Here is a 23,430-nt window from a genome sequence, read left to right as displayed (position 1 = left end):
TATAATTAATGGGCAAGCATTGGAAGTAATTCTAATAACATCAGAATCAAAGCAAGGACATATATGACAGCTGTTGTTTAATACTACTCAGAAAGTTCCAACTAATGCAATATGTCATGTATACATATTAGTACTAGCACAGAAGAGACCCTATCAGCATATATGCTCGTGACACCATTATACACTTAGAAAAATGAAGAAAATAAACATGGAAAAGATGCTGTCAAGAATAAGTAAAAGTATTCAATTCTCAATAAAAGGATTCAAAGTAGCCATATACAAAGTAAATGCATTAAAATCAGTAGCTTTCTCATACTAATCTATCATTAAAATATAATGGCGAAACAGAATGGGGGTTTCTGGGGCCCAAGGCTTATTTAGTAGCTTTATCATTAAAATATCATCTCCTTGACAACAAAAAAAATATTAATGTATAGTGGAGACTTGGGAAAAGTAAAGAAGCTTAATAATGGTTGATCTCTCCCCAACCCTTAGTAATACTTGCAGGAGTGGGGGAAAGTCCTCTACAAAAGGTAAGAACTTGACTTCTAGAGTCAGAGAGCCCTGGGTTTGAATGCCAGATGTACTATTTACTAATAGTTGGATCTTAGGCAATATACATATCTACTCTGAGCCTCAGTTTTTTAATCAGTGAAATGGGAAAGGCAGAAATATCTGCTTCATGGGACCAGTGAGGTTTGTGAGTTAATGTGTGAGCAGTGCTTGATAGACTGTAGTCAGTGAAAGCTTCCCTGAACTCCTGCCTCATCCCAAACCCGCTCCCACTGGGGACTCCCAGGACATCTCTTCAGTTATTGTTTTTAGCAATTACATGTCTTTAGCACCAATAATATGGAAGGCATAAAGCAAAACATAGGATATTTCCAATCATATAATAATACCCATGGGCAGAAGAATCTAAAGCTGGTTAGTAACGCAAAGATCGTCAACAAATGGAAACATCATAAGGGATGAGATTATTGTCTATTTTACTTACTGCTGTGTCTTCAGCACCTAGAACAGCATCTATCCCACAGTAGGTGCTTCATAATTGTTATTTAGTGAGTGAGTGAGTGAATGAATGAACGAATGAATGAATGAATTTATCCATCCATCATGAATTAACTGTGCCAAATCATTGCTAAGCAATGTCATTTTGGACACTGCTCTTTGCAGTCCCAATTTCACTTATGCGGCTCTTGTTTTTTCTCTCCAGCAGATCTCAGTCTCAGGAGGTGGTTTGCCCCCCGTCAGCACCTTGACGAACATCCACAGCCTGTCCCACCATAATCCCCAGCAATCTCAAAACCTCATCATGACACCCCTCTCTGGAGTCATGGCCATCGCACAAAGTAAGCTCTGTTCTCGGTCAGAAAATATGGGGCAGGGAGAAGCAGCATGGGAAGTGAGTCAACCTGATGAAAAGGGACTAAAGGAGACCTCCTTCAAACTCATCCACCACTTGTAGATTTGATTCATTCATCTTGTTTAGTTCTTTATCTCTCTCTCCAACCATATTTGGATCACAGCCTAAAGCAAGAGAAGAATTATGGAATGGAGTTGAATCTTGGTGACAGCTTACCAGCTCTGCATCCTGGGCCCAATCGTTGAACATTTTTGAGCTTCATTTTCCTCATCTGTAGAATGGCTAACTGAGGTGATCAAATGACAGTGTGTATACACATGCTTGTGAATCTATAGAGCATGAGTATGTATAACATTGTAGTTTATACTTTTGTCTAGTGTCCATTCCTATCCTTAAGTATGTAGTAGATTTTCCAAGAGGTTGTGCTGATGTTTCCTTGTGAAGATGGAGCAAATCACGATGGGCTTCCTTCTGAACAGGGAATTTTGTGTGGTCATATGAGACCTTTTTGGCCAGTGGTAAAAATACAGTGAGAGGGAACTCTGAGGAAAACAGTCAAAGCATCTCCGGGGCTTTAAGGAGAAACAGGTTGTTTAAGCCCATGCCTTGAAGACAGGGAGATGGGTCAGGTCCTTCCAGCTCCAGGAGGCTCATATTCCACAGGGAGCCTGAACCCCATCCCAGATGGGCCATTTCAGAGCATGGGAAGACTGATGTGAGCTGTGTCTGTGGATACCTCTCAGAGTTTTGATGTTGATGAGTATTCAGTGTATTTTCAGCTTCATCACGACAGCTCAGGCCAAGTCATTACTGTGACCCTGGGAAGTGTTACTGAGAAGCCTCGAGAGAGATCTAAGGGTGGCACACTGCTCTTCTTTCTTTCAACATGGAACTGCCGCATTGTCCTTGTGGCCTCCCTTGTGTTGAGTGCCTACATTGACCACCTCTTCATTTGTTCCTGCCTTTTCCTCTCCTTCCTTCCCTCTCTTTCTAAATAGTTTCAGTCCAGGTAGCAACTTGGGTCACTTCTGAAGAGAATGACTTATGTGCTCTTTAAGGGCAAAACAGAGCTAGCCCCATAGGAAGCATGCAGATTTACTGAATGAGTGTGTATGGCTCTCATTCTATCCTTAGCCGCTTGGAAATTGGTACACCCCAAATTTATTTTGGCAGAGGAAAATGGGAACGGAGAAGCCCTTAGAGGACTTACAAAATAAAAAATTGTTTTAAATTTATTTCCTTTTCACTGAGCCCTCTCCAAAATAAGGTAATCATACTAATACCATTAAAACTGAGATAGGCTATCCGAAAGCAGCTTGCTTGCCTTCTGGAAGATTTGGTTAAAAGGCCCATGGGTAAGATATCCCACTTCTTTATATCTAAAACCAAAGTGGCACACAAACCCTCCCATTTACCTCCTTTCTTTCCATGTCAAGCTTGGCTGGCACACACAGTTGTATATTTTCTTAGGCACTAAAATTGTCCCTGAGGCTATTCCATATTTTTCAATTTAGTTCCTCCTAATTTTCTTCATCCATGCTTCTCTACCGTCTCACAATAATCTTAATCTCCTACTGCAGAATGGCAACATCAGAGTGTGCATTGACCTTAGTGTGTGTGTGTACTTGGAGTTGGGGTGGGGGGTGGCATATGAAGAATGGAGAAGATCACAAGAAAACTTGGCTGAGACACAGTGGTCCTACCTGTGGAGTGTCAGGATGAAGTATTGGTTGCAAGCATCTTCATTTAGCCAACTCATGTTCTGTTGAGTACGCAGGCCCTGCCTCAGCACCACAGAGGCCGTGCAGAACGTGATAACAAATTGCTTGGCAGTGCCAATTCCTTGTTCTCTACTCAACTACTGGTCTGGACAACATGCTTAAGCAGGAACCAGTGCCCAGAAAACCGATGAAAAGGCCAAGAGTCACACTCCATGGGAGCTACAATGACATCAGTGGCTCTCAATCCGGGAACTGAGGCACGTCAGGGTCACAGGCTGTGTTGAAAATAAGATTCCTGGGCCTCACCTCCAAAGGTTCTAACTCATTAAGTCTCAGGTGGGGACTAGGAATGTATATTTCTTAAAGAGCTCGCCCAGATGATTCTAAAGCATAGGCAGGTTTTAGAACTATGCCCTCAAATGTCATCCACTCTAGACAGGATAATTTGCTTTTCTGGGCAGAGATTTCCTAACAAGAGCAGTGACAATGGGCTCTGGCAAAAACAACAAATCTATGGGGCTTCCTAAGAGAAGGAAGGAGACCATAAGTAGAAGGCAGGAGAGGGAAACTATATCAGGTTATCAGGTGAGACACTGGCTTGGGGAGAAGCTGAACCCCTGTGGGGAGCTGGAGAGAGTGCTATTCTGAGGGTGATCAGAGGAGCCCACCCCCGAGCCCCACCCAGGAGAGCCAAGGGAGGAGGCTTATTCCCCCTTCGCTCACCTTTTAGGTTTCTGATAACAGTATCTGCTAAAGCTCTGAGTGGGCAATTGTTGAGGTCTTTGTGCTATCTCCATGGAAGACTTCCCACAGACCTGCTTTTTCCGTTTCAGGAAAGACTCTCTAGGTGTCCCTTCTGCATTTGTCTAAGAGAGACCTTTTTTCTGGATTTCCTTCTTCATTTCATTCTTTCTCCCACTTCCCAGAAAGCAAGGTCAAAGGAATATCGGTGGCCCCAGGAAAGAGGCTGGAGTGTCTTTCCCCACTCCCAACTGCCTCAGCTGTCTTCCCCAGAGTCCAGCCTAAGGAGCAGATGGAATGTGGGTACCAGGGAGCCAATCTTCGCAGTGCTGGCCCTGGTTCGAAAGAGATCTCAGAATATAGACAGTACAGAACCACAGAGGCCCTCATATCCCCAAGACAGAAATATAGCAAGATCCACTATAACTGCCAACCTTCAACTTACTACTTCTTCCTCCCAATACCTGCTCCTTTTGATGCTACAAGCCCTGTGTTAGCTGATAAGATATGCCCACTTCATAGACTGGCTGAGTTCCAGGGTTTTTCCCCCTTTCTTCTACAGTCAAGAGAATGAGAACCTAGCCTCTCACAGGGTCTTTGCACAAGGCCACTAAATGAGTGTCTTCAGACTTCATATTCCCAGGACTGTGAAGGTTGCTTTGCTTTTTAATCAAAATGTGGGTCCCTACACACTCCTGCCCTCTGCTGGACAGACAGATCTGGGCAATAATCTGCACCTCGGAGTAGACACCTTTAAATTAACTCTGCCCTGAGGTCACCACCAGGGCAAGCTTCTCTCAGAGACAGGCGTGGATGGAGTGGGCAAGTAGAGTCAGCTTTTCCAGGGCCCTGGAAACCTCAGAGGAGCTAAGTTTGGGAGGTCAGATGACTTGAAAAGACCCTCTGGCTTCAGTCAGATCTGTCTAATGCCCATTTCCATCCACAACTCACTGTGGAATTTGAGCAAGTCCCTTCATCTCTTCAAGCCTCAGTTTCTTTGTCTGTAAGATGGGCCTATAGACTTGCTTCCCACGCAATCTCTCACATAACAGCCTCAGCCCAGTGCCCGGCATACAGCAAGGGCTCATTCGATAATCACTGCTGTCCATTCACCTCTCCTCACCCCCAAAGCCACCTCTGATCTTTCCCTCTTGTTCCCACAGGCCTCAACACCTCCCAAGCACAGAGCGTCCCCGTCATCAACAGTGTGGCCGGCAGCCTGACGGCCCTGCAGCCGGTGCAGTTCTCCCAGCAGCTGCACAGTCCTCACCAGCAGCCCCTCATGCAGCAGAGCCCAGGCAGCCACATGACCCAGCAGCCCTTCATGGCCACTGTGACCCAGCTGCAGAACTCACACAGTAAGGACATGGGCGTGTTGGGGAGGAACACAGAGGGCCTTCGGCAGCCAACCTCTTCCTTCTCTGGGTCTGAATTTTCTCGGAAGTTCGTTGGTTTTGTCACTTTTCCCTGCCCATGAGCAACCAAGACAGTTTCTCAAGTGTAACTCGTGGGTGGTGCTGTGTCTTTTCAAGTCCTCTGCTTTACCCCCAAGATTCCCCGGGGGAGGTTTGAGGAGAACAATTGAGGCTGACCTGGAAGGGGTGTTAGAGAGCAGGGGTGGCATGTATGTGGAACACTTGCCACAGTTTCCCACTTTGGCGCCCATGGATGGTATCACCAGTCAGCCATAGTACCTTTCTCAGTGACCCTCAACTTACCATTTTCAGTCCGAAATTCTAAGCAGCCTTTAACAAATGATTAGAGTTAGGATATAATTTACATCCTGTTTGCCTTCTTTGAAACTGAAGAATCTTCTAGAGTCCTCATGTCCTCTAATTTATATACTCCAAACATCTCTAATCATAAACACGAATAGAGGTGGAAAATATCACCTGCATGCCATCCTGGAAAAGGAATATTAGTTTCTGCTCCCCACACAGAGGCTATTTTCCATCTCCAATTCTACTCCTACCCTAGGCCTACCTTTCAACCACTTACTTCCCACCTACCCCCCTGCTCCTGTATCTCTTGCCTCCCACATCTTGAACCCCAGGCCTGCAGTCCTCTGGCTAAATTAAGATATAGCCCCTGGCTTACTAATTTGGGGAGAAATCATTGAAAGGATGGCTACTCTGCTTCAGGCATGGTCCCACAGGAACATCAGAGAAGTCTCTGGAATAGTGTGATAGTCTTGGAGTCAGGCAGACCTAGATTTAAATCCTGGCTCTGAGACTTACCAGCTATGCCGCCATTGGTACATTACTTAGCCACTCTGAGCCTCAGTTTCTTCATCGGTAAAATAGAAATGATATGCATATGGAGCGATTTTAGAGATGAAATAAAAATAGATATGAACTGTGTTTGGTAAGCACCAAGAGTGATAGAAATACAAGTGACTATTTATACTAAGGGACTCCTTATAACAGGAGGAGGCAGGAATGGGGAAGAGGATTTTAGTTTCTCCCCTGGCTGCCTCTGGCGGAGCTGCAGATCTGAAGGAAACAGTCAGCCTTCCTTTATCCTCCGGCTCTATCCTCCCTCAGGCCTGTGGAGCTGGTTTCTAAGCACCATCTCACATTCCAATCACATTTTCATGGCTTTTAAAAAATCTGCCACAGCCTGTAGCAGAGTCTGGGACCACAGATGCCTACTTCTCTTCTTTTCAGGAAGAAGAGAATATGCTCTTCTTCCTGGCAATATGCTCCCCACTTGCCCCTGCCCCCTCACCTGGGCAGGCTTCTTCAGTGGCCAGGACTGGGTGGGTGGGACAGTCAGAGAGTGATCACCAGTGATCTATGAATTGCTGCGGCCCAGCTGACCTGACTGGCTACGAAGAGATAGCCCATGGGGCCTCAGACCAGGAAATAACCAGCCTTCCTCCATGGGAAGGACAAGCCGAGGTGGCAGACAATGACCTTCACCCCTGTTCCTTACTGGAGAATTTCTTGGTGGAACAGGCTAGTCCCTCCCTCAAGGCCAAGCATCCACGTGTTTTCATTAGTGGGTCATGTGACCTAGGATTTAAATAAATATTACGGATAACTAATGTGCATCAAAAGGTTCCTGAATGATGGATAAGTACTAGAAAAACTAAAAAATGAGTCACATGGTCCTAGAATTTTAATTCGAATCTAGTCTCCTTTTGTCTATCATCCTTCATATTTCTGGGGCATCATAAGGCTGTGATGTCATAAGGCATTTTAGTGCACACTGGAACAGCTCAGAATTATACAATTAATTACACTCACATCTAATTACAATTATTCATTAATCTATGATTGTTAGCATGAGATCTGGTACTTGAGTCCTGGCAGAAATGGTAAGCATGTGCTAGCCAGCTCCTTCGTGTTTATCAGCTACTTAGAACTTTTTTTGATGTAAACTCCCAGATGCACCACATACACTACTTGTTGATGCCCAAGCATCTAACACTTTATTGAAGGTCAGGGGAACAGAAGTGCTGCCACCACAGAAGTGTTGTCCACCACTATGTACTAGATACTGCAAGGCTGTCTATTTATTTGGTACAACGTGCTTTTAACATAATCTCTTCTAATCCTATAACAGATATCATTCCCATTCTACAGGTAGGAAACTGAAGTTAAGTAACTTGGTTAAGGAGTTGGGATTTAAACACATGGCCATTCTCCTTACCATATAACACTTCCTTCCCAAACATCAGCACCATCACCACCGCTGATTTTATCTACCCAGAAACACAGGGTCTGTGGTGTGGGATGGTATGGAATGTGCATACAGCCATGTGATCTGCATCTGGACTTTGTCTTCACTCTGTCTCTCCAGTGTACACACACAAACAAGAACCCCCCCAGTATTCCCACACCTCCCGGTTCCCATCTGCGATGGTGGTCACAGACACCAGCAGCATCAGTACGCTCACCAACATGTCGTCTAGTAAACAGGTAAGACCAGTGGGAGTAGGGGGGTGGGGAGGATGACTAAAGTCATTGATGTGAAGAGAGTGTGGCAGGCGTGGACTCAGCCATAAGTCTGGTCCTTCTGAGGCTCCCTGTTACTTGCTAAAGAAACCTATGAGGTTACAGGGTCACAGGTTAAATTAGGGGCATATTTTTCCTCCAGTGTCCCCGACAAGAGCATTAAATGAGGACTGAAGTTTGATAAGTCACTGGAGCCTGAATTACACAGAGCCTTTCAGCACTGAGGTTGAATATGACCCAACAGGTTGTCAGTGATCCATAGCAAAGGTATTTCCAAGGAGGGCACAGGAAGTCAGTCCCTCTGTGGAGTTTCGTGCTTTGCAAGAGGGATCCCTAGGATTTTCCACAAGTTAGTTAATGGACAAAGTGAGTCGTAAGTCAGGGGTCCTGAGGCTGATTCCCCTAGTCCAGGATCCATGCTGGACCTAGAACATTGTAAGCTCCAGAGAATGACACAATTCTACCAACTCACAAGGACTCCATAGTAGACAGCCTGTCCTTCCAGGGGTCTGCATTCACCTGGTGTTTCATCAAGAAACTTAGAATAGACTCCCTGGTACACTGAGAGTGGGGAATCCAGAGGCTTAGTACCATTTTAGTTGATGAGTAATTCCCACCGCCACACAGAGGTGATGGTGTAGTAGAGACAACCAACAACAAGGCTCATCACTGAGCTTGGACAGCTGGACCATATTGGGGCACCAAGAGAGAGAAAATAGGACAAGATGTCTGAACACAGATGATAATTCCAGAATAATACAATAGGACCTTTTAGTAGCTGGGGTCTATGCAGTGTGGGAACTGTTTGGCCTTTATTGATTACTAGATAAGTAGGCAACAGCCTTGAACTTCATGTCAGAGGCTCTCAGCAGGGTTTGGTGTTGTTAATGGTCTTTTTTTCACCCGAGCTCTGCGAATCACACCTCATCCACAGCCACATGCTTCTGAGCAAGTTCTTTCATGAGCTCAGGGTTTTCTGCTCTTCCCTTTGCCCCCATCTCCTTCTGGGCCCTTGGTATTGTGAAGCATGTGAGTTCTATTCCTGGTTGTACCACTTGTTCGGTGACCTTGGCCTTTCCGAGCCTTTGTTTCTCCGTCTTGAAGATGAGAGTTGTAAAGTCTACTTGTTCCGAGGATTTGATGAGGTAATGCAGACAAAGTGCCTGGTACATCTTGGGTGCACGCGTGCATGCTCACACACGGCCTAGGCAGCTGAGCTCTAGAGCTGGGGGTGAGGGAGAGGTGTGTGGGACCTACTTTGCTACTCTTCTCTCACCCAATGGAAGATGAAAGGACACCCCCTGTTGCCCTGCCCTTCAACTCCCATGCGACTTCCCACTCTTTGTAGTGAGCAGGGAAAACATTTATCTGTGCTCACAAATCTCAATCAGGGGGGCAGCCAGGCGCAGCAGCCCTGCTTGGGAATACCTTCCCCTTTGAAAGGTTTATCAATCCATCTGCCGCTTGGTCAGCTCTAGACAGGACTGTGATTAATTATTCCTGTCTTTCTCAAATTGACTTTGATGCTCGCTTGTTGAAACAAGTCCTCTGAATTCAGGAAATGGTCTCTTAATCAAAATACTTCAAGATGCTCTCCAAGACTCTGTACCAGCCCCCTAAATGGCTTCTCCCCTCCACTGGACAGGGTGGCTAGCCACCCTCAAAGCTGCATTCGTGTCCCTCTAGAACTACTGTGAAGTTGTCGCCAAGTTCCCAGACATTTCAGGAGTCGAATGATAGACTCACTTCTGAGATGATAAGAATGATGATTACACTTAGTAAGGATAAAACTATTCATGTAGCACTTTACAGTTTATACTTCTCATGAACATTATGTCATCATTTTCTTTTTATTGAAACCTCTTAAGAAGTCACACAGGTACTTAAGAAGTCCAAAGAAATGAACTAAGCTCAGAGGTGGAGAGTGTTTTGCCAAAGGTCACTCAGGTGATAAATTCTAGAGCTGGGCCTCTAGACTTTGGTTTTTGACTCTGAATGCTGGACTCATCCCACTTAAACAATCTTTGCTTTCCAACATTCTTTCTTTAAAATACCCACAGTAATTGCTGCTCTCATGGTCTTTAACGCTGAGGAACAAGAGTAAACATTATGCTCACATAACTATATGCCAATCAGGAAACTTTCTTCCTACAAACTGGAGGAGAAGAGGGAATGGTAAAGGCAGAAGGAAGTGCAATGAGTGTAAAGGTGCTGCCTGCTGTCAGCGGAAGGAACCCAAGCTGAAGAAAATATGTATAAACTCTGTTCTGAAGGCAAAGGGTCAGAAGCAAGTTCCAAATCTAGTGGCAATTCTGCGTTTTCTTTGTTTTAAAGTATTTTCTGAAAGGAGTTTCAAGACCATTGCCAGGAATCAGGGGCATGTGATATGAGGAGAATATGATTCCTTGGTCCAATATGTTGGGGGAATGGCTGGCCTAAGCAGTTAAACCCCACAAGGCAGGGCTTTCGGAATCTTTCATGTGCCTATGTGCTCACCGAACAGGCCATTAATGTGCACCTTGCTCCTGGATGATTGAGTCAAAGGGACACAGCCAGGGCAATGCTACTTCAGAGGCATCGTAGGATGCTAGGAAAGTGCTCTCCAGCAGACCCGAGCTAATCCCAACTCTGTGAATTCATCCCCTGCTACATGACTGGGCAGTTTACTCACCGCTGGAAGACAGTTTCTTCATCTCTAATGGGGAAAATCCCACCCCCTTTTCACAGAATATCCAAAGTGCCTGAGAGTGACCGGTACACAGTCCCCACTCAAAGTGGTAATTCCCTCCCTGTTCCTTCTCCTTTCTGTCTGTGACCCTTTAGGAGACACTTTCCATCAACTCCTTCAATATTTAACTCATTGCTTGGTCTGCATGTGGTCAAAGGAGGTTCTGGCAATAAAATTTCTCAGGATTAGGATCACCATCTCTCAAACGCATCCCGCCTTGTGAGCCTGGGCTCCAGACCCCTGCTTCCCGTTCTCCTGGTGACACACAGACACCCTCTCACCCCCATCCAGGAAAAAGGCAAATAGGTCAAGCCCTCTCAAAGCACCCAAGCTCTTTGTGCTTAACTAAATGATTAGGCTATAGTAGGTGTTCAGTAAATATGAATGAACACATAAATGAATAAATGAATTCAGAACTAGCATTTCTGGAGTGCCTCTTATTTGTCAAGCAGCACTCAGGTAGTTTTCCATCTTACCTTTCTTGGCTTAACCTCCCACCCATCCTGCAAGGTAGATATTTTTATGCCTGGTTTACAGATCAAAAAAAATGAGGTTCAAAGATAGGGAGGAATCTGGCCAAGTTCACACAGATGATAAATCCGAAGCTAGACTTCCAGATTTTGGTCTTCTCATTGTAAATCCATTCAGCGACACTTACCTTCTAATATCCATTTCTAAGCACCCATAAAAATGACCCAAGGTTACGAAAGTATAAGGATAAAGCCAGAATTTGAACTTTTATTTATCTGATCCCAGTATTTCCTATACCAAGGAAGACATGCCCTTATGGGTTGTGTTTCAGGAACCTCATTCTGGGACTTTCTTACTGGGAATCCTTTTGCAGCTCCTGGCAGCTATCCTTTCCAGAGCTGATGCCTCCCCCTCCTCCTCAACCCTTGGGTGCTGGCGAGTTACCATCTGAGTGGGTCTGTGCCTGAGCCCATGCAAAACAATGCCTGCCAGTCTGGAAACAAGACCACAGCAAGCTCCTCAGTTAGAACAAGTGTGGGCAGGCTGTGAGCCGACTCATGTTTCCATAACTTTTCTACCCACTGCTTCACTTCCTAGTTTATAGCGAGGTCAGGAGAGGGCCCCCAGAGTAGTCACTAGTCAGGATTGCTGACAAGGAGATGTGCAGCCTCGTCATAAATCCCCCGCAGCTGTTCCCTACTTGCCCGACCTTCTCCATTGGTGGCGAGGCAGTATCTTCTGCTGATTGAGAGCAACAGCTTGGGAGACCCAGGCTCAAGATTCTCCCACTTTCTACCTGCGTGACCCCAGGGAAAAGTCTTAGCCTCTCTAAGCTCAATTTCCTCACCTGTAATATGAAGATAATGAGATCCTTAAAAGGACTAAATGTAGTTAAGTGTTGTAAAACACTTTGCTTGGTGCTTGACCCAAAACACCCAGTCCGTGGCAGTTGGGTCAGACTTGGCTTCCGGTGATGGCAACCGTGAGTGTCTCTCCAGCTGGAAAGGAGGATTTTAAATGCCAAGGGCATTTATTTTCCCGTTGCTGTACTCAGGAGGTCAAAAGGAGTGATCTTCCTTATGGTTTAAGTGCACAAGCTTTTCTATTGTGAGACACTGGGCAAATTATTTATAATTTCTCTAGACCTCAGTTGCCTCATCTGTAAAACTGGAATTATACTCATTACCTTAAGTATAGAGCTATAATTAATCTACCTTAAGTTAATAATAGAAGTGAGTTATCTGTATTCATTGTCCCCACTTCCTCACCCCCAATTCTCTCTTGAGAAGACTCCAGACTGGCTTTTGTCTTCATGCTTCACTGAAACCTCTCTTGTCCAGATCACCAATACCTCCATGTTGCCAAACCCAATGGTTACTTTTCTCTTTCTTTCCTTTTCATTTTCATCATTTTTTAATCTCGATCTCTGACACAACTGATCACTCCTTCCTATTTTCACTTGGATTTTGGGACATTGCGCATTCTTGGTTCTCCTCCTATGGCACTCATTTCCTTAGCAGGAAACTCATCTTACTCACATTTATTCATTGACGGGCCCTGGGGCTACATCTCTTTTCTGTTCACTCCTGGGTAATTTGCTTCTATGCCTTGACTTTGGATCAAGTGTACACACTGGTGGATCTGATAATTCTGTCTCCAGCGCAGATCTCTCTCCTGAGAGCCCATTCACAAATCCAGTGCAGCTTTGCCAGGAACATATGCATGCCTAATATATCTGATGAGCCTCTCGAATTGAACCTGCCTAAACTAAGAACTCTTCCTTTTACCCCAATATCTCCCTACCCAATTTGCTTCTTCCTTGGGCTTCTCCATTTCCCACAATGGTCCCAGCTGTTCAGGTGAGGTACCTGAATTCTTGATTCTTCTCTCCACAGCCCACATTCAGTTCATCAATAAGTTCTGCTCGGGATTCTTCGAAACGTATCCTAAATATGACTACTACTCACCATGCCGTCAGTCCAGCCCCCCTGTCTCTCACTGACTTCTTGCAGTGGCCCCTAACTTCTCACTCCCACTTTCGCTCTTGCCTCACTGTGGTGGGTAGGGTCTGTTAACCACACATCAGCCAGAATTATCTCTTAAAAAGGAAATCAATCATGTTGGTTCCCATTGCAGCCAAACTGAAACGGAGACTTCCAAGGCCCTTTGTGATCAGACCACTGCCGGCCCTGCCATTCTCATCTCCTCCCTCACCTCTCTTGCTCACTCAGCTTCAGCCGAACCGAAGCTGCAGTGATGCTGCTGCAGGACATCTGCATTTGTGGTACCTTCTGCCCAGAACAGTAATGTGCGCCTGTACGTGTTCGCTCCCTCACTTTCTCTGTGAGGATGTGCACGAGGCCTTGTTCACGACTGCATCCCCAGTGCCTAAAAACATACTAAGCATGTAGAAGGCATTCAAATGTGTTAAATGAATGAATGATAATTACCTGTCTCAAAGGGTTGATGTGAGAACTCAATGCAATGATGCATGTAAAGCCTTTAACTTGGCATGGTGCCCAGCACGCAGTAGGACCTCAAGAAATGTTAGCCATTACCATTATGTAACAAATCCTCTTAGAATGAGGAAGTTTTTCACAATCGCCACAGACACCACACCTTTCAGACGGAGGGCTCCGTAGTCACTCAGGGATCCTCTGGGCAAGGCCTCCCGTGGGGTTGCATGTGCTGGACCCCGATTCTAAAGGACCGCAGTGTACCCCTTATCAGATGTTTGTGTTTAGACTCTGAAGGGGGCAAATAACTCTAGTTCCTTTGACAACATTTAGGTCTCTGCCACCATTTTATTATGTGAGCAAACATTTGATAGCTGGGAAGCCCATCCCTAATGACAGGTCATAGAATCTCGCTGGCGTCTCCTTATCTGCCTTTCTTGTTTGCTCTTCTATTGAAACCTGCAAGGTCACAAGCCATTTTCTCTCTCCTCCACCTGAAATCTGAAAATTGGAAAAAGACTGATAGTGGGAAGTAAAGAGACTCGAGAGTGGGGGGTGGGTGAAGGGAAGAAGAGGAGGCAAAGGGTATCAGAGGACCCTGAGCAAGGCCTCAAGAATTTAAAAGGTTTAGAAACCTACCTCCTCACACGAATGCACAGCTCCATCCCACTCTGAAGGGCACTTGAGAATAGTGTGGACTGAAGCATCCTGTGCAGCAGCGCTAATAAGAACAGTTACGCCGAGCACCATTCAGAGTACTTCACACATGTCGGCTCATCTAATCCCTCAGCAATCTCTGTCTTATAGGTAAGGAAACAGGCACAGAGAGGGTAACTTGACCAAGAACACAAAGCTAGTAGAAGACTCCTAACCTCAGACTTCATAGAAAGGACACATGCTGGGAGGACACCCAGAACGGGTTTGAATCTGACTCCACACTCTCTTAGTTCTGAAACCTTGGACAAGTCACCACCTCTCCTTGAGCTCTGTTTTTCTACTCTGTAAAATGGACATAATGGCAAATCCATCTAGAGTTATGGTTGGGAACACTGATTAATGATATGATAACGGGATAACAGGCCTGTAGTAGTAGGGGTAGCTATATGTATGTGAGTGTTTGAAAGAGATTCTTGAGAGAATAAGCCACGAAGCCAAAAGGTAGACTCTCCCCCCTGAGATGCCAATGAAAGTGAAAGAGAAGGAGGAGAAAGAAGGAAACAAAAAGGGACTCCCTGGAAGGAAAAGGAGAGGAATGTCCCACGACAGTTGAAATGTATGAAGCCCAGGGCTCTGGCAGGGAGGCTGCCTGTGATGGGGTTGTGGCTCCTCTCAGAGACTTTCCCCATCCATTCTGGGGTTTCCTGCCCCAGGCCGACCGGAAGTCTGGCATCAGAGGCCTTCAGCCCTTGGATATTTTTCCTCATTCTCCAAGTGTCTGAGTAACAAACCTCGGAAAGCAGTTTGCAATCTCGCACATTCCCTCCCCGATGGATCGTTGGAGTAAATGCCGGTTTTCTCATGTGCTTCGAGGCCTCATTTGTCAAAGCAGATCAGTAGCATCGGCACAACCTGGCAGCCGATTAGACATGCAGTCTTGGGCCCAGCCCAGTCCCACTGAATCAGAATCTTTATTTTGACGGGATATCTGGTACTCATAGGTCCTTTAAAGTTGGAGAAGCTGTGGTCTCTAGGACCCTGCTCTTACAGATCTTAGGAAGAGACCTTTATTTCCATGAGAGGGAAGAGCTCCCGATCCAGCTGCTGTTGCAACCAAACTGAGCACCTTATAAACATCACTATCAGAGAAAGAGCCCAACTTCAGGGTAAAGTCAGCGAGTTATGACTATTTCAAGGTCTGCAGCAATTCACTTCTCTTTTCTGAAGTGGCTGGAAAAGCTGGCTGGCAGGTTTTGCTACAAGGAGCGTGCTTCAGGACCAACATGGCAGAGCTGAGCAGGTCCTAGGTCCCCAGCCCTCCACCTCCAGCTCTTTGCTGGCTGAGTTGGGTCTCAGCTCCCCTGGAGAAGACGACTAACGGTGCATGCCCCTGCCAGTTGCACACAGCTGAGCTCTCTCTCTTCTCTTTCTCTCTCTCTCTCTCTCTGTCTCTCTCTCTCTCCGCAGTGTCCTCTCCAAGCCTGGTGATACCCACACGTCACTCACTTTGTGCACAGCAACAAGGATTCTGTTTTCCACACCATCACCTTCTGGGCAGCTGTCATGGAAAAGCCCAGTGACCTGACACGCACCTGCAAGAGGTCCCTGCTTACCTGACATCCTGCTGGCACCTCAGACAATCCGTTCTCAGGAGGCACAGCCTGAAGCCCAGCTTCCCTTCTATGCAGTATTGTCATGATGCCTCTCCCAAGATGTCACGTCCTCCCATCCGTTTCAGAAGTGGGAGACAAGAAATCACGGAAGAGGAAGAGAGAAAGCCGTAGCTTTTCTACATTATGCTCCTTCATCGAACAAACTGATGTGAAAACTTGAATCTGTTACTGAAATGAGGAGAGGAGGACACGTGCTATTGAACTGAGCCAAACACACTGTAAATATCAGCAAACTCCCCCCCACCCCCATTCCAACTGATTTTGAGATTTCTTTTAAAGAAGTAAATTTGTCCAATAGGTGTAAACTATAAACTACTGTAATTAAGTGCAATTTCCCCTACACTTCCTCACCTCTCTGCCCTGTATATAATACTAAAGAGTTTTCTTTGTAAAGGTCAGAGTTGAATTTTCAAAGTGATTTGCCTCTTTCTCTTCCCCCATGGAGAAATATCCTAAATTGGAAGTGAAGCCCTTGCCCCACTCCCTCGCGCCTGGACACACACAGGGACACTGTATATTTTGGACTGACTGCCAGCTAACTCCAATCTCCTGATGTTAAGACACACCTCTAGATGCCTGGAAGGGCTGAACATAGTAGTGTCAGAGTAGCATCCTACCTTCTTGGTAGGGCTAGGGTTTCAGCCAGTGTACTCCCAAGAGACCCCAAGGCAGAGAAACTGGCTGTTTGATAGCACAAGAAAAAGTTGTCCTTTCAGAAAGCCTCCCATTAAAACTATTTTATCACTGTCCAGAGTCTCATATTTTTGTCTCTGACATTTCCCCTGCCATGGTTCTACCAAGAACTCCTGACCCCTGTCTCCTTGGAATTTTCTACTTACTCCACTAGGCTTCCTGCCACATGTGCCCGTGTCCTTGCGCCAGCCTTATTGGTAAGATAAGAAGAAGAATGCAGTCTCCCAGTCACACTCCGCAAGTCCATCAGAGGGGATCTGGCCAGGCCAGGAGCCAACACCTTTTTCTTCTCTGCAACTCATAGGAGTAAAGTGATAGAGCCAATTCTTGGTGACTGTGGAACAGATAAAAAGGCAGCAAGAATGGAAACCCTTTGGGTCACTTTTTCAACCACATTTTAAACATTAATTCTAGCCTTTTATCCTTTCTGTAAGACTGTCAGTCCCTAGGAGAGTGAACTCTTGGGGGTGTCACCTCCTACCTAGGTTTCCCCTTCTGATAGGGACTCTAAAGTATACAAATAGTCCAAAATGGGAACAGCCAAATTGAGGACACTCTGCCAGCAGGAGCTTTGCCATAAATAATCTGGTGTTGACTTGGGAAGAAGAAAGATGGACCTGTCCTCTTGCTGTCTCCTCTTTTATATAGCATAGCTATACCGGCATTTCTCACTTCTAATGGTTTCTTTCTTCTAGACAGAGTATTTCCCAAAGTGTAAGCAAGGAAATCGTGCTTAGCAGGCCTCGACCAAAAGAATTTTCAAAATTCCAGTGTACTGGAAGATGCAATTCTCAGTGAGCCAAGCAAATTTACTGAGTACCTGCTATGTGCCCAGGGCAGGGATGGATGGATATGGAAATGCTGACCTCCTTTGGTTCCTAGCTCCCCTGGACAATGTAATTTAGTCTGAAGTGGTCAAGTGAAAACTCGTAGTTGGCTTGAGAAAGGCTGAGGCCAAGGCCAACCACCATGTGTCAAGAGAGGCCAAAGCCATTTGTCACTAATTGAGATGTCACATTGGATGGCCCCTGTGAGTTCCAGGAAGAGGAAGGAATATAGGCCTCAGGCCCCAGCCTCAACTGGAGCTTTATGTCCAGACTCATGTTTCTGAAACAGCAAGTGTCTGCTTTTGATAGATTTTAGATCTTGCATTGTTGCAATAACCCTGTGAATCCAGAAGGTCTTATTCACCCAAGAGGTCATCTAGGCAGAGGTGGAGGTGGCAGGAAGGGAGGATGGATGGGTTGGGAAAGTCTTTAGGGGCTTTTCCTAACCAAACCCTATGCAAATCAAGACATGTAGAAGGCGACCCTGTCAACTGAGAGCCCCCAAGAAGGTTAGCACCTCTTTCTAAATCAAACGGACCAATTGGTACAGCCACTATGCCAAACAGTATAGAGGTGCCTCAAAAAATTAATAATAGAACTACCTATGACCCAGCAATTCCACTTCTGGATATTTATCCAAAGAAATCCAAAACACTGATTTGAAAAGATACATGCACCCTTTTGTTCATTGCAGTATTATTTACAATAGCCAAGATATATATGCAAGCAACCTAAGTGTCCATCAGTAGATAGATAATTGGATAAAGAAGATGTGGTACATATATACAATAGAAAATGACAGCCATAAAAAAGAATGAAATCTTCACATTTATGATAACATGGATGCACCCAAAGGGTATTATGCTAAGCGAAATAAGTCAGACAGACAAATACCATGTGATCTCACTTACATGTAGAATCTAAAGAAAAAATAAATGAACATACAAAACAGAAACGGATTACGAAGAATAAACTCATGATTGCTGAGTGAGAGGAGGTTTGAGGGGCTGGGTGAAAAAGGTGAAAGGATTAATAAGTACAAATTGGCAGTTACAAAATAGTCACGAGGATGTGTAGTACAGCATAGGGAATATAGTCAATAATATTGTAATAACTGGTATCACATAGGTACTAGACTTATCAGGGGGATCACTTTGTAAGTTACATGTCTAACCACTATGCTGTACACCTGAAACTAATATAATATTGAATATCAACTGTAATTGAAAAAAATAAGTCAAACAGGTACCTCCCTCCACGGGCTCTAAGAGGGGCAAGGAAGATCACTGTATATGGGTCCAGGTGGGAATTACCCACTCTGAAGATTTATTTGCAACTAGAAATCCCTATACTTTCCTCTAACACCCTATGAACCAACATCTCCAGGGTCTCTCTTTATACCCTGAGCCCAGGCTAACAGACAGGTGGTTCCATTTTTACGATGACCACTGTTATTTTCTAGGGCGAGCTCTGGGGAAGGCAGATTTCATTTAACATTCATGGATAATAAATGAAATCAGTAATGAAAACCTACCTTAAAATGTATTAAAAGTTTCCATGCCAAACAGTGAATTATTCCCCCCAGAGACAGAGATAACTGGATTATTAGCTGCTGGATTCAGGTGGATAAAACCAATGCAGACAGCCAAGGAATGTGAGCTCTTGGCCCCCAGTTAGGGGCATGTCTTTGATATTCATTTTGAAGCCAGAATGCCTTGATTAGAATCTCCAACTCTCCTACCTAATCCCGACCTCATTGTCCTCCTACATAAAATTGGGTGATAATAATAGCACCTACTGTATACAGTTGTTTGAGGAATAAATGAGTTAATACATGTTAAATGCTTCGAAGTCTGCTTGGTATGTTGTGAGTGCTGGTATTCATATTCTTTCATCCCAGAATGCCTTGTCATGTAGTCTTCTATCTGGTTGATATTTCCAGATAACTTCATCACAAATTTGATGCTTGATAAAGAAAACTGCCAATAATTGGTTGAATGATGTTCATTTCTGTGGTATATGGCAAATCCAGCAGGGAACCAAGGATGAGTCAGGAAGGGAAGATCTGAGGAGAGGGGAAAGGCTTAACTGGGGAGAGTCTTTGTCCTCTTAGGGAAAGAAAGTTAAATGTGGTGATCTGGCAATGAGCAAGAGGACCGCAGAAGGCCAGGAGGATGGGACTAAACCAGCTTCATGCTCCTAACGGTGAGTGGAAGCAGGTTCGTGGAGGAGGAGCATGAGGAGCAAGGAAGAGTGTGGGTCAGGAGGAGGCAGGTAAGAGCAAACTTCTTCGCAAGAAAAATCAGGACTGATGTGTCCCATTTGAATGAAGAATTAATTCAAACAAAAGTCATTGATATCTGCTCTGGAAAATAGGAGTTTGCCAATAATGGACCACACAGCAGCATATGTCATATCCATGTTTTAACACTTCAAACATGTCCCAATTGCATCGAACAGGCTAAATATTCATGAGAAATTGCAATCTGCTGATCCAGATGCCTATAAAGCCCCTCTCTCTCTGCCCCTCCCTCCCTCTCTTCCTCTCTCAGAGGAATCTTTGGGATATGCAGGACTTCACGCGTGCTTGGATGACCAATTTTTCCTGGGTGCATGTAAGGTGCTATATGTAGGTATAAAGAAGAGACACTTTCTAAGGAAGAAAAAATGGAGCAAACATGAGGGGGACAACATCAAAAGCAGGAATCATCAAAGCAGGTTTCCTGGGTTCTGCATATGTGTGTTTATGCCAACAGACCACACGATACAAATATATTTCTTTTCTATTTTCACATATTTATTTAATTTTCTCACCAGATACATACTGTTATATTCCCAAATGGCAAGTTTCTTTCCTGTGCCCTATTGTCCAGACATCTTTAAGAAGCCAATTATATTGTTATTCCCAAGAATTATGAAAGGGATACAAAGATAAATCTAATTTTTTAAAAGACAAAACCCGCCCCAAGGAAAGCAGGCCTGATTTCCTGGTTATTATAAGAGCTTCTGTGTATCCCTTCACTTCTGGAAACATAGTCTAGTTCAAAATAATGTTTCCCATTTTATTTATTTAAGGAATATTTACTGACACCTACTACGTGTCGGGCACCATTGTTCTAGACACATCAGTGAACCAAACAGATAAAAAATCGTTGCCCTCATGAAGTTTATGTTCTAGTGGGGGAGAGAGACAGTAAGTGAGTGTGTGTGTGTGTGTGTGTGTGTGTGTGTGATGATTGAAACATCTATAAAAAATAGAGCAGAGAAAGGGGATGTTGAAGGTTAGGGTAGTCATTTCAAATGGGGTGGCCAAGGAAAGCTGACTGAGAAAGTGACACCAAGAGCCCTGAGGTTGCTCAAGAAGTGAGCCATGTGGACGCTGGGGAGGGGAGTATTCCAGACGGAAGGAACAGCCAATACAAAGGCCCCGACACAGGGATAGAAAAGCGGGGAGGCTAGAGTAGCTAGAACTGAGTAAAAGGGAGAATTGTGGGTTAGGGAGGTGAGCAGAGTGCTGGGGCATGATGACAAATGAGAGGCCTTGCTGCCAATTATAGAGGCTGCTGTAAGCTGCTGTAAGGACTTTTATTTTGAGAGAGCTAGGAACCATTGGAGAGTTTTGCCCAGAGCAGAGACAAGATTTGACTTAGGTTTTAAAAGAATCCCTCCGGTTGACCTGAATAGACATTTCTCCAAAGAAAACATACAGATGACCAACAGACATATGAAAATATGCTCAACGTCACCAATCATCAGGGAAAGACAAATAAAACCACAATGAGATATCACCTCACACCTGTCAGAATGGCTACCATCAATAAATAAAAAAACAACAAGTGTTGGTGAGGATGTGAAGAAAAGGAAACCCTCATTCATTGTGGATGGGATTGTAATTTGGCGCAGCCACTATGGAAGACAGTATGGAGTTGCCTCAAAAAATTAAAAATAGAAATACCTTATGACCCAGCAATTCTGCTTCTAAATATTTATCCAAAGAATACTAAAACACTAATTTGAAAAGATATATACACCCCTATGTTTATTGCAGCATTATTTACAATAGCCAAGATATGGAAGCAACCTAAATGTTCATCAATAAAGAAGTTATGGATAAAGAAGTTATGTTACATATATTCAGTGGAATATTACTTGGCCAAAAAGAAAAAAAAAAAAGAATAAAATCTTACCATTTGCAAAAACATGGATGAACCTAGAGTGTATTGTGCTAAGTGAAATAAGTCAGACAAATATATGATTTCACTTATATGGGAATCTAAAGAACAAAATAAAAGAAAATACAAAACAGAAACAGACTTATAGATACAGTGCACAAACTAATGGTTGCCAGATGGGAGGGAGGTTGGGGGACTGGGTGGAAAGGTGAAGGGATTAAGAAGTGCACATTGGTACTTACAAAATAGTCACAGGAATGTGAAATACAGCATAGAGAATATAGTCAATAATATTATAAAACTATGTATGGTGCCAGGTGGGTACTAGACTTATCAGGGTATCACTTCATAAGTTATATAAAGGTCTAACCACTATGCTGTACACCTGGAACTAATATAATATTGAATGCCAACTATAATGGGAAAAAAATTAAATTTAAATTTAACATTTTTTAAATTAAATAAAAAATAAAAGGATCCCTCTGGCTGCCGAGTTGTGGGGAGGGGCCGAGAATGACAGCAAAGAGACCATCATGAAGCCATTGCCATCATCCAAGCCTGGGGTGGGGGTGATGAAAGGTAGAGGATTTGAAGGCACCAGGATTTCCTGATGGTTTAGATGTGGAGTGTGAGAAAGAGAAGCATCAAAGATGATTGCAAAGTTTGAGGCCTGAACAAAGTAGGAAACAGAAGTTGATATTGTGGAAAATGAAAAACAGTATTGCCTGAACATAGACGCTATCTGTTATTTTTTAAAGTGGTACTTTAGGAAGCACCTTGGTAGTATGCCATGCTGTGATGTCTGCTATTACCATTCCTCTGAAGTCAAGGATCTCCAGTAACATGACAGTCAATCATTTCTCCAACAAATGCTTAATGAATACTTACTATGTGCTACATACTTTTCTAGACACAGAGAGAAAAGCAGGTCCAAAATGTCACTTTTCCCACAGTGCTTCCATTCAACTGGGAGGGAACCAACAATAACTAAACAAATATACAATGTGCCAGGTATTGATAGGTATTAGAAAGAAAAACAAAGAAAAGGCACAGGGTTGGGAAAGAGGTGGACTCATTTTTTTGAGGAGGGATCTCTATATCCTTGTTTTCCAAGGCAGGGTTCCTTTGGGGCATCCTGACTGAAAAGATATGAGAGTGTATATTCCCGAATCACCTACAGAGGTGGTTAATGACTTATTCCTTCTGCTGCCTCCTGCTCTAGGAGGGTGTATTAGTTTCCTGTGGCCATTGTAACAAATTACCATAAACTTGGTGGCTTAAAACACCAGAAATTTATTCTCTCACAGTTCTGGAGGCCGAAAGTCCCAAATTGATTATCCCTGGGCTAAAACCAAGGTGTTGGCAGGGCTACACTCTCTCTAGAAATTATGGAGGAGAATCTGTTCCTTGCTTCTTCCAACTTCTGGTGAAGGACGGGTTCCCTGGCTTGTGGCCACATCACTCTAGTCTCTGCCTCCATGACCATATGGCCTTCTCTTCTGTATCAAATGTTCCCTGTCTTCTTCCTCCTCATAAGGATACATGGGATTACATTTTGGGCCCACCTAGATTATCTAGGATAAATTGCCTTAATCTGCAAAGACTCTTTTTCCTTTTAAGGTAACATTTACAGCATCCAAGGATTAGGACTTGATATCTTTGGGAGTCATTATACAGCCTGATACAGAAACTTTACCACACACCATGAAAACAAAAGTTAAGATGATTGTTTCTTTTGTATAACTTTTCAATTATAAGTCATCATTATTTTTGTAAAATAGGTTCCCTTGCTCAGGAAACATGAATGGTCATGAGAAAGATACTTGTTTCTTATTCTTTATGATATCTATTTTTTGTTTGTTTGTTTTCTTATAAAATCTACTTTCAACAGGAGCCACACTTTAGAGAAGCTCGACTCGATTAGTAAATGAAAAATTTAAACATGTTGCTCATATTTGTATCATAG

At 44.1% G+C, this 23,430-nt stretch overlaps 1 protein-coding gene across 5 annotated transcripts in view; it reads left to right on the top strand.

Moving 5' to 3' along the window:
- The window catches only part of HNF1B (HNF1 homeobox B), a 49,222-nt gene extending 32,701 nt beyond the window's left edge, over positions 1-16,521 (top strand). For 2 of the 5 annotated variants that reach the window (XM_039885921.1, XM_039885923.1), the window contains exons 6-9: positions 1,217-1,352; positions 4,992-5,186; positions 7,633-7,751; positions 15,567-16,521. In XM_039885921.1, the coding sequence (XP_039741855.1) occupies positions 1,217-1,352; positions 4,992-5,186; positions 7,633-7,751; positions 15,567-15,587 (471 nt within the window). In that variant the 3' untranslated portion in view covers positions 15,588-16,521. The remainder of the gene's footprint in view (positions 1-1,216; positions 1,353-4,991; positions 5,187-7,632; positions 7,752-15,566) is intronic. The other 3 variants (XM_039885922.1, XM_039885924.1, XM_039885925.1) reach the window with 3 other exon arrangements.
- Positions 16,522-23,430: the final 6,909 nt, after the last annotated feature.

This window comes from Pteropus medius, unplaced genomic scaffold (genome assembly GCF_902729225.1).
Source record: "Pteropus medius unplaced genomic scaffold, Ma_sr-lr_union100, whole genome shotgun sequence".
NCBI classification, from domain to species: Eukaryota; Metazoa; Chordata; class Mammalia; order Chiroptera; family Pteropodidae; genus Pteropus; species Pteropus medius.
The sequence above is the reverse complement of the archived record's forward strand: the minus strand, read 5'-3'. Positions and strand labels throughout refer to the sequence as shown.